General features: G+C 45.3%; 1 protein-coding gene across 1 annotated transcript in view; it reads left to right on the top strand.

The window, feature by feature from the left end:
* The first annotated feature begins 5 nt into the window (after window positions 1–5).
* The window catches only part of MOSMO (modulator of smoothened), a 50,726-nt gene continuing 38,894 nt past the window's right edge, over window positions 6–11,837 (top strand). Inside the window, exon 1 of the mRNA XM_029577293.1 lies at window positions 6–502. Within this exon, the coding sequence (XP_029433153.1) occupies window positions 397–502 (106 nt within the window). The 5' untranslated portion in view covers window positions 6–396. The remainder of the gene's footprint in view (window positions 503–11,837) is intronic.

Here is an 11,837-nt window from a genome sequence, read left to right as displayed (position 1 = left end):
TCCCTTCTCCAGTTATAAAAGCCCGGCCGAGAGCCGGCTGCACGCTTAGGGCAACAGGAGTGGGAGGGGGCGGAGCCGGGCTCGGCTGAACCGCGCAGGCGCACTGGCCCGTGAAAGCCTGCCGACCCTTCCAGCGGGGAGGCAGGGAAAATCGCAGGCTCCTACCAGGGGAAGAAGGGGGGGAGGGGGCGGAAAAGAAAATAGCGTTTCCTTCCGGAACCCTGTCCGATTCGGAATTTCACTTCCGGAACAGCGTCCCGGCGCTTTCCGGCCCGATCTCCTCCAAGTGGATCGCGCGTTAGGAACCGAGGAGGGGGGCTTCTCCCCTCCGGCCGCCCTGGCCCCGTAGAGCCCTGTGGCGGGAGTGCTCGCTGGCCGCAAGGGGTACAAGGGATTATGGATAAACTGACCATCATTTCAGGATGTCTCTTTCTGGCAGCCGATATCTTCGCCATCGCCAGCATCGCCAACCCGGACTGGATCAATACCGGGGAATCTGCGGGTAAGGGGAGAGGGAGCGATTCTGCTTTCCTTCGCGCCGCTCGCGCGCCTGCTCCGGGACTTTTTCCTCCGGTATCTGCCCGGGAATTCTAATGCACTGTGGCAAAAGCAGCTTGGCTGGGCCACGGAGTAGGGGGCGGCTTGTTAAAGAGCAGTTTGGGCTTGGAATAGTTCTGTTAGCAAAATGCAAGCTGGGCAATGTTGCGGATGCATCCTGCGGGCTGTCTGGGTCATGCATTCCCGGTGGGGGCTTCCGATTGGTGTTCTAATGTTTGTGTCCTTTATTGCTATTACCCTGTCCACAGCAGCTGTATCACTATTTGTGGCAGGCTCCTCGCTCTGCACGTGACGTCACAGGCACCCCAGGCAGCTGCTGGCCCTCGTGCTGCTAGGACAAATCAAATGCAAATAATGGGGCTATTCCTGTTTAATGCAGCTGCTTTGTAGATCTGACTGGAGAAGCTTGGATCCCCAGACCAGTTTTGATAAAGGGAACATACTGACTTTATTGTACAGTGGTTTGTGTGCTAATTTAGACTCTAAAAAAAATCTTTTAGAAAGCCTTGATCTTCCAGATATTTTGAGATTCCATTGTTTTGGCTTTTGCTTTGCGTATATATGTGTATATATATAAGGGAGGAGAGGAAATGGAGGGCCATTTAGAAAATCATATGTAAAAATCTATAAAATAAATGTTATAATCACTTCTTTAGCTCTTGGAGGGATATATATGTCAGTAGCACCATTTTATCTTTTCATTGTAATATAGATTAGCATATTAAACTTCAAACCATGAAAAAAATACACTGAACATCAACTATGTTAATAATTTACTTCACAGAGTCATTTTAAAATAATTTATTATTCTTAAATTGTAAACTGTAGCTCAGGTGAGTTATGGAGGAGTTTTATTGGAACATTCAACGTAATTTGCTCCCTTGTTAATTAAATGAACTATTTTCACTCCTTGGACGCATGCTGTACTGATAGGGCTGGTTCATGCTGTACTGCAGGATGCATAATCATGCAATACTTGACGACTAAAAAGTAGTCTTATAATTTTGGAAACCTCAATTACTAGTTGTGGCCTGGAACCTAATAAATGCAAAGATAACGAAAAAATCTTGCTGTTTGGTCTTTTGGCAAATGTGAAACTAAGAGACTGTCACAACAGGGAAAATGCACTGTTAAGCTACAAGTTCATCTTATCTTGTTTTAATGCATGACTCATAATTTGCCTCTGTGGCAAGGAAAATGATCTGCTGCAGTAAGGTAGCTGAATTGCCAGGATGCTTTTTCTGAAATGGTTCTTTGTTGATTGGACTGGAACCACATTATTCCAGCTTGAGTACCGAGTAAATGCTGAGTGGGCCCGTAGTCTCCCTCGTTCTCCTTTTCTCTTTGTAATGGGGTGCTTGAAGTGAGACAGCGTTTTTGTTTTGTTTTTGCAAGGAGTGGGAAGTGCTAATGCTCTAACTCATGCAACACATTCAAAAAGAAATGAAAAGATTTTCCTGTTTTACAAGGGAAAGCCACAAGAGTTTTCTGTTGGTTGCACTGAATGATAATGAAGAGGGCTGGACGTATCAGACAGAAAAACCGCATTTATTTATTTATTTTAAATATTTTTCTATTTTTAGCTCATGAGAACAGATAATTTCCAGCCTCATTCTGTCTGTAGTTCTTTTTTTGCATATCCTTTCTGAATAAATAATAAAATGAGTGATACAGGGTGGCTTTATTTTCTAATCTCCCTGGGAAATTTTCTTTGGTAGTGATAGTTGAAACTTGAGAATCCATTTCTCCCGCTTGACAAGTGACCGATATTGACAGTGTGTCAAAGCTTACCTGATCTATATTTCTGTCATACTATGTACATGCAGGCTGATGCAATAGTGTGCGTTCAGGCTAGTGCACAGGATAGCCTGCGATTGGACGCGCGTTTGAGCGTCCGTCCATAACCCCTGATGCAATAAGGAGATCAGTGTGTCCAAACCATCGCATAGCTAATAGCACTCATCACATGTAAATGTTATGTTGATGAGGCTTTTAGCCAGTACTCCCAATGTTTAAAAAAAAAAAAAAAATCACTGTGTGTGCCCAATGCGCACGTTTATACCCTTAAAAATCAACGCCAGTCCCAGAGCTGGCATTGAGGTGCCCCAAGCCCTCAACAGAAAAGCAGAAAAGTACTGCTTTTATGTGGCTCTTCCAACTTAATATCGTTGCGGTATTAAGTCGGAGGAACCACAGAAAGCAGCAACGTGGGAAAAAAAAGTCTTGGTGGACAGGTTAGGAAAATGGATCTCTGTGTAGGGACGTCTTCTGTGTAGGGACGTCTTCTGTGTAGACAGACGTCTTCCTGACCCGCGCACAGTTACTTCTCCTGGGTGCCCGATGCCATGGACCTGATAGGGACGCACGATTTAACTGTAGTGCATCCTGTTGAGCAAGGCAGCTCATTTGCCTATTGCATCGGCCGCCCAAGAGAGGTGAATGTATGCGCGATTAAAAAAAAAAAAAATGGGTGCCCAGTTTGGACGCGTGTTTTACGGTGCACTTTATTGCATCTGCCTGATGGTGTTATAGGGAGGGGTTGTCGGGCCTAGTAGCACACAGCACATGGAGACCCACTGTGCAGCTTGCAGTAATCGTTTCTGGCATATTGGTTGAAAGCTTTAGTCTACAGCAGAAGCCACACACATAGGTGCATTCTTCCTCTCTTCCGCCTTGTCAGCTCCTTTTTATAGTGTACTGATCAGCAAGTATTCATGTAATAACCACAAATGAATTCAGCTCGCTCCAAGCTTTGTTCAGAGATTTTTTTTTTTTCCCCTTTTTACTCTCTGCTTTTAGGTTATACTCTTATTTTTTTTTTTGGACATTTTTAATGCGTAGTTTGAGGGGGGAAAAAAACACGTCGATACAGAAACGATCGCGGGAGAACGGGCGCTCCGTGTTTGCTGCTCTATCCACGCGCGCCCAGCCACCTCTCCTGGGTGCGCGATCCTATATTTAAATGAGGGGGGGTGCGCTAGGGATGATTACGCGCCCCTACTGCCTCCTTGGCCCAGGAGAAGGTGGCTCTATCAGTGGGTTCAGGAAACCGATGCCCAGTTTTACAAGCATTGGTTTTCCGAATTCGCTCACAATGTTCGGTTAGGAAAACAGGCACCAGTAAAATTGAGCATCCGTTCTCCTAACTGGACTGGCCGGCACATTTTTGTATTTTTTATATGTTTGGTTCCTCCGACTTAATATCACTAGGATATTAAGTAGTGGGGTGTACAGAAAAGCAGTATTTACTGCTTTTCTGTACACTTTTCCGGGCTACTCATAAATTAACGCCTGCCCTTGGCCACATGTTTCCGAGGCGCTGAACTCCTTACAGTATAAGGGGTAATAGATGCCCTTCGAAAACATGCGGCCTAACGCATGTTGAACAGTGTGCACAGCCCAGTGCACTTTACTGAATCGGGCCCTATGTTTGTCTATCCAATAGGAAGTTATGGCAGGCAGGGGGATTGTAAAGAAAATGTTAAGAGCTAGTGGAGGAACTGTCTGGGTTCAGAGCAGTGGGATAGCAGGTTTGCTAGGCCCCAACAGCCAACGAAGAGACGGAGCTGCTGCCAGAAGAAGCAACAGAGCTGGCGGGATTTCTCAGGAGCTGCCAGTAGCTGGGGCTGATGGGGTTCCCCAGTTCTCGCCAGCTGAAGAGGAGGCGGAGATGCCGATGGAGCCTGGGGAACTACCAGGGCAGGAAGTGGCCCTCCCTACACACACGCAGGTCGTGGAGTCCTTAATTAAATGTGTTTTTACATTGCCATGCAATTCTAGACTTGTTACTTATCTTTCCTTCTGCTAGCCTATAGAAACTTTCACTCACAAGCAATGATACGTACCGCAGTATATAAAAATCTCCAAATAAATAAATAAATAAATATGAACGTTGAGATCTTGGCTCTTATAGAAAAAGAAAAATGTTGCCCTTTTTTTTTTTTTTTTTAAATAATACATTTTGCTGCTGAATATAGGCAGACGAGGACTATTAAGGTCCATCCAGTCTGCTTTTCTTCTATTGCAGTGTCACAAACCCCAGTTGATCTTTGGCTTTGGCAGGTAGGTGGGATTCTCTGCGTTCCTCCAATACTTCTTGAGCTCTGTTACTATTTTCACCTCCACTGGGAGGCTGTTTCACGCACCCACCATCCTTTCCGTGAAGAAATATTTTGGAATATTACTCCCAAGCCTATCATGACTTCCTGTGCTAGAACTTCTTTTCCACCGAAAAAACATCGTTCAGGAGTTTAAAATTTGGCTGCATTTAAAAAAAATAAATAAATTTGGCTGCACGCCTTTGGCCTTCTGAAGTGGCAGAGCCCTTTTTTCCCATCTTGGGATTTACATTTTCAGGCCTCTGGTTCCAGCCTGTTCCATGTTAGCTAGCAGGGTATTTTATGTGCATTTCTTATAGTCTGCAGTTTCCAGGTGAATTGAATTGATAAACGTTGGTGTCAACCGAACATTGACCGGGCAGGCCTGGCCATAGTCCGGGTTTGCCCATGACAATGTGCGCTTCTGTCCCCGTCGCACGCATCCTCGGGCAATTCTGGGTCAAAGCGGGTGGCGGGGGAATCACATGGTGGGAGTCCTTGTTTCCCAGTGGAGCTTTCAAACCATGTAAGGTTTGCTGTGGTTTGATTGGCTCCACTGGGAATGCTGGGATTGGAGCTTGACAGGTGAGAGTCCTGGGCCTGTGCTTTTCTTCCCATCTCTTCTCGTCTTTCAGGGTCCCTCCTACCTTTGTTTTGTTAATTTCTTCATCTTGTCACAGCTGGATTTATGTCTGGCCGGTATTTCCCAAGTGGACTTGAAATTGGCTCCTTCAGCGGATTGGCCGGGGTACTGATCGCTCATCATTCAGTTAGGCGTGGTTGGTATAGACGCATCCGTGTGGGCACCTCACACGATGGCAGTGGTGGTACTGCAGCCTGGGTGGCCATCTTGCTGGGGGTGTGGCAGATGCTCATGGGGCAATGAGTTGGGTATTAATATTGTTACGCTTGGGTACATATATCTGAAAGTGTGGCAATAAAGCTGTGGTCAATTAAGATTCCAACAGTTGCTTGTTGATCTTCTGTTTGAGTTTTATTCAGTGTGAAGGGAGAGGGTGTCTGTGGCTCGGTGGTACTGCCTGCCCATATTTTCCCCATCTTAAAATAAACAGGTTACACACAAACATATACGTATACAACTGCTGCCTGAGCTCAGCTTGCCCTTTCCCTCACCTTATTTCAGCTTCTGTCGGGCCCACGTGGTATCTGTTTGCATCAGCGTGGCTTTTTGCATTCTCTCTTTTTAGAAGTGTAAAGTGTTGCACCAGTGACTGCTGGCTTTTCACACTCTCCTGGTTTGCCGCCAGCTTGCCTTAACCGTGCCCTGGCAAAACGATGAGCTTGAAGCTGCAGTGCTACTGTCTAGGCTTCTGTAGTACCGAGTGAATTATCATCAGCATGATTCATTTATGAACTGTTTAAGCATTTTATTAAAGGTTATTCTATTTTGGGAGCCAGTTACAAATTAATTTACGAGGCAGAGGTTTGGAAGTTGAAGCGAATGCTCGGCGCTCGGTGCACCATGGGAGGAATTGGAAATTATGGGATTAACTGTATAAACAAACAATGTACACACACCAGTCCTAAGGACTCAAGGGATCCTATTCATTAAGGCTCTCGTGCTCAGCTGCAGTTTTTATGGAAAGGTCCTCTCCTAACGGCACCGGTTTTTTTTTTTTTTTTTTTGCTTTTCCTGAATTTTTCTATTTTATTTGATTTGGTCCTTCCAGCTGCAAGAACGTGTTCCATTAATCACAAGCATTAAATGTAAAGACGCTTTAAAACAGAGTTTGCTAATGCCTTGCGAACTTGGAGCGTCCAGCCAGTAGCCATGTGCAACATCAAATTAACTGTGCAAAAGCCATCTTTCATTTTCGCCTTTGCCGGTCAATAAAGTTTCACGTGTGGTGGTTTTCGTTGAAGTGAACTTTCCGCGTGCCACTTGCTCTATCCATGTTGCCCGCTGCTGCTGCAGGTAATTTTCTGGGCAGTGGTAGGGATTGCAGAGCTGAGCAGTTGGTATGGATGGCCAGACGAGTTAGTCTGTATTCTTTTTCTGCTGTCATGTTTCTATGTTATCTGCTGGTTGAGGGGGTGCTGAAAGGGCAGAATAAATGCGATGGCTCTCTGTCGACTGGCTTCACCTCTGGGGCAGTGTTTTTTTTTGGTTTGTTTTTTTTAATCTGCTCAGTTATTTAACAATCAAGGCAGCTAAGTAAATATAGCTAAGCTGTCTCCATACAAGACAAGTTTAACTTTCAGCTGTTTACTGTCGTCCCCTCTCAAAATAGGCCACATTTAAGCTTCTGGGGGAAAAAAGCTCCCAGTGTGCTTGCTTGCGCTTTTTTGAAACTGCATCTTTTGCCCAAGGATCACATTTTCAGCAACTTCAACAAGGAGGAAAAACGATCCACAGACAAAATATTGCGTAAGTAAAAATCTGATCTTCCTTTTTAAAAAGGGAGGGGGGAGGGGGATCCAGGACTGGATTTGCCAATAGGGCACATTAGACCTGTGTCTTGGTTAGCAAAAAACAGAGCAGCAGGCCACTTGAAGACTTTCTGCTTCCCGACTGTGCTCTCAGCAGAGAATAGACTTTTGCTTCCTGCTCCAGCCCCTCCCCTCCCGGTACAGACAACAGGAAGGGAGGGGGTGAGGCTGGAAGAGACCGAGCAAAGAAAAACTGCTCCGCTCCATATTCCAGTCCTTCCCGCCTGTCCTGTGCAGGCAACAGGAGGAGATGGGTGAGGCCAGAGCACACAGCAGGCAGTAAAGAAAAGCCATACTGCAAGTCTTGCTAGGGAGTGGGAGTGTGCAGGAGATGCGTGTAAGTACCCCAGATTTCTAGTAACTAGGAAGTGGACACGGCTGTTGTACAAGCAAACTGAATTGAGATGTTGTGCACTTTTTTTTTTTTTTACTTGGAAATAACATTGGAGCTCTCTCTTTAGGTCAGAGCTTTCCAAACTTTTCATGTTGGTGACACACTTTTTAGACAAACATAATTTCGTGACACAGTAATTCAGTCTACCAGCAAACCAGAAGTTAAAGGTTAAACGAACAAAATGTATTTCAACAATTTATGTATGTTTCCTTAAATATATACATAAATAAAATGTTTCACAACACAACCTATCTCATAATAAATATTTGCAGGCTTCCACTTCCTCCATGCTGATCTCGTACATTGTGAGATCGGCATAGAGAAAGTGCTACTCTTGCACATTCCCAAAGATTACATGTGCCAATCACTAAAAAGTAATTTTTTTTTTTTACCTTTGCTGTCTGATCTTAGTTTTCTAATCGGTTGGTCACAGGCTTTTTTTTCCACCTTTCCTTTCTTGTTTTTTTGCCAATTCCTTTTACAGGGTCTTTTTTTCTATTTCTTTTCTCTCCATCTGTCTTCCCTGAAACACATAATCAGGTTCTCATTCTCACACGCTATCTCACACATTCTCACACACACAAGCTCTCACTCACATGCAATCTCACACATCCACAGCTCTCACTCTCACATGCCTCTCATACATACTGTCTCTCTCGTGCACATGCTGTCTCACTATCACACACACAGGCTCACTCCTACGTGCTCTCTTGCTCAAGCACAGGCTCTCACTGGCACATGCTGTCCCTCTGCACGGGTTGCCGAAGGATGGGCTCTTCAGAGGCCCTGATCTTCCCTGGCCGTGACATGGGATCTGCAGCGGCCCTGCTATCGGGTTTCCTCCTCTTCTCGGGCTGCCGCGACGTGGGATCCGCAGCGGCCCTGCTATCGGGTTTCCTCCTCTTCTCGGGCCATTGCGACGTGGGATCCGCAGCGGCCCTGCTATCGGGTTTCCTCCTCTTCTCGGGCCGTCGCGACGTGGGATCCGCAACGGCCCATTAATGCTGCTCTTCTTCTGTACGCAGCAGATGCTCCTCCTCCTTCCTGCCCAAGCGGCTCCGGCAACGTTTTTCTTCCAGGGCTGCACAGGCAGGAAGGAGGAGGAGGAGTGAACGTGACCCTTTTCTTCGGGCCATGGTGATGTAAGCTCCACCACTGCCCGCCGATCTTCCTGCTATAGTTCCCTGCTTCCGCCGGCCCTGTGGACCGGGCGACACACCTCCACACTACAGGCGACACACTAATGTGTCCCGACACACACTTTGGAAAGCTCTGCTTTAGGTACTTGAAGTATCCCTGGTGTTCTCTCCTGTTTGTCTGCTGGTCAACAGCTGAGAGCTCCATGCTACACAGCTACAAGGGTAGGAGGGTAATTTTGCCTTAAGTTGGCACCCCTAATCATTTTGAAAAGTTGTCTCCTAGGAGCCTTCACTGGCTAATGAAACTTTGATCCAAACAATCAAATATGAAGGGGGAATACTTTCAAAGTGCTAGGATAGTGTGTCTGATGTTGTGAATGTCAGGGTAATAGTCACTGTATTGGAGCTATACCCACTGGGTAGTTTTCAAAGGGTTACGCGCGTAACCCCGAAAAGCTGCCCCTGTGCGCGCCGAGCCTATCTTGCATAGGCTCGGCAGCGCGGGCGCAAGCCCTGGGATGCGCGTATGTCTCGGGACTTTCAGAAATGGGCGGTCCAGGGGCGGGGCCGGGGGCATTCCCGAGTCCTCCGGCACTGCGGCCGTGCCAGCCTGCCGGCGCGCGCAAGTTATAAAATCGGGCGTAGATTTGTTCGCGCACTGTTAACCCGCATTTGGACGTGCGTTTTCAACGCACTAGCTTTACCCCTTATTCAGTAAGAGGTAGTAGCGCACCGAAAACGCGTGTCCAAACCCCCCCCCCCCCGAAACTAATAGCACCCGCAACATGCAAATGCATGTTGATGGTCCTATTAGTTATTCCCGCGCGATATAGAAAGTAAAATGTGCAGCCAAGCCGCACACTTTACTTTTAGAAATTAGCGCCTACCCAAAGGTAGGCGCTAATTTCTCTCGGCACCAGGAAAATGCACAGAAAAGTAGTAAAAACTGCTTTTCTGTGCACCCTCCGACTTAATATCATGGCGATATTAAGTTGGAGGTCCCGAAATTTAAAAAAAAGTTTAAAAAAAAATTGAAATCGGCTCGCGGGTTGAAAACCGGACGGTCAATTTTGCTGGCGTCCGGTTTCCGAACCCATGGCTGTCAGCGGATTTGAGAACCGACCCTGGCAAAATTGAGCAGCGGCTGTCAAACCTGCTGACAGCCGCCGCTCCTGTCAAAAAAGAGGTTCTAGGGACGCGCTAGTGTCCCTAACGCCTCTTTTTACCGCGGGCCCTAATTTAAATTAATTTACTGAATCGCGCGCACAGGAGAGCTCTCCCGCAATTTTTACTGTATCGGCTTGTATATGCCCTCTATTTAACCAGTCCAATGTTGGGAGTAAAGTACAATTGGAAACTATCAGATAGTGTCTATGCGCTCACAGAGGGACTAGTCGGCAGTGTTATAGTTGTTGTCTAAAATATAGCCCGACACTGACAGCATTTTGACTTCCATCTGCTTCAGGGGCTAGAGGGTATTGTCGCTGAAAATAGTGTTCATCATGGCCACATTGAAGGGTTGCCTGAGCCACTGGAGAAAAGAAGCAGCTTGCCCCAGAGAGGACAGCTACTAGCCAGAGTCTCTGGAGCTGCTCTGCAGCTGGATTAATAACGCTGCATTAAATAGTCTCGGCGACATCCAGCATCTGGAAATGATTGGGGTTTTTTTTTCTTTTTTAATAGGCTGTGCCTGGACTTTTAAGACTTCGCAGACCTGGTTTTGTTCAGTTGGATGAAAAAAAAGGGAACTCATCCTGCATTGATCAATTCTTCTTCTAGGGTAGAAGAGGCAAGGCACTGCTTTTCAATATGACCCAGTTCTCAGCAGCAGCTGCACAGATCAATAGTGTTCCTGAAGTATGACTTGGGCTAAAAATATTCCTTTGTTAAATGGTAATTGCTTTTTTTTTTTTTTCTCCTCAAATTTAATCTCGTGCTGTTCATTTGAACAGACTTTTATCTTGCTTTTATAAATGGTAGTGGGGGTGGGGGGAAGATGCATGTTTCAACCAGGCACTACTTGACCCAGAGGTACTGAGTAATGCAAACCAAGGAACAAGAAGGCAGAAGAAAAACAAAGCAATGGGTGTCGGTGAAATGGCTTTTTAATGGCTGGCGTGTGCTGTTGAAATCATCATTCATCCTGGCATTCTGCACACAGGCAATGTGTGTGTCATGGGGACTTTACTTACCAACGACGTTATAAAGGCTATGTTAGTTTAAAGGTTGTATATATGAAATTTAGGACAAGGAGGTGTGGATGTGACCTGTCACTTTTTTTTTTTTATTTTTGAAGGTGTCCTGCTGTTCACTGGGGCCATAATCGTGACGTCAGTATTTATTTATTTATTTGACAGTTTTTCTATACCGTCGTTTGGAAGTACCATCACAATGGTTTACAAATTGAACAAGAAAACTATAAAATAATAACATTATAATTCAAATTATTATTAAGTAATACTAAAAAATTCAAATTAATAATAAAATAAAATAGTTACATAAAAAATAAAAGCTTAAAACAACATTGCATTAATATTAAGTTACTAAAAGAGCATAAAAGAAAAATACGGAGTAAAATCATAAATAATAAGAAAATGCCAGCTATTTGCTCTGAGGATCACCTTCCATTTGTTTAAGGGCCTGTATATATAACCACGTTTTCAGGTCCTTTTTAAGTTGTCTGTAATCTTGTTGTAATCTAAGGTTTATGGGCATTGCATTCCAAATTTTTGGTCCTGCAAGTGAAATAGCCCTAACCCTGACCTGTGTGAGATGCGCTGTTTGTATTGATGGAATTGTTAATAAGCCTTTGTTCGCTGATCGTAGCGCCCTTTGAGGTGTGTGCAAGCGTATTGTGGTGTTAAGCCAACCTGCGTGCTCATCATATATTAGTTTGTGTAATGTGCTGAGAACGTTATACTGTATGCGTATACTGTAGCATGACAGATCAGAATTGTTTTTCACTCAGTGCACAGTTAAACTCTGGAACTTGTTGCCAGAGGATGTGGTTAGTGCAGTTAGTGTAGCTGGGTTCAAAAAAGGATTGGATAAGTTCTTGGAGGAGAAGTCCATTACCTGCTATTAATTAAGTTGACTTAGATAATAACCATCGCTATTACTAGCAATGGTAACATGGAATAGACTTAATTTTTGGGTACTTGCCAGGTTCTTGTGGCCTGGATTGGCCACTGTTGGAGA

The sequence above is a fragment of the Rhinatrema bivittatum genome, chromosome 14 (genome assembly GCF_901001135.1).
Source record: "Rhinatrema bivittatum chromosome 14, aRhiBiv1.1, whole genome shotgun sequence".
Taxonomy (NCBI): domain Eukaryota; kingdom Metazoa; phylum Chordata; class Amphibia; order Gymnophiona; family Rhinatrematidae; genus Rhinatrema; species Rhinatrema bivittatum.
This window is presented reverse-complemented; position numbering and strand designations above follow the sequence as displayed.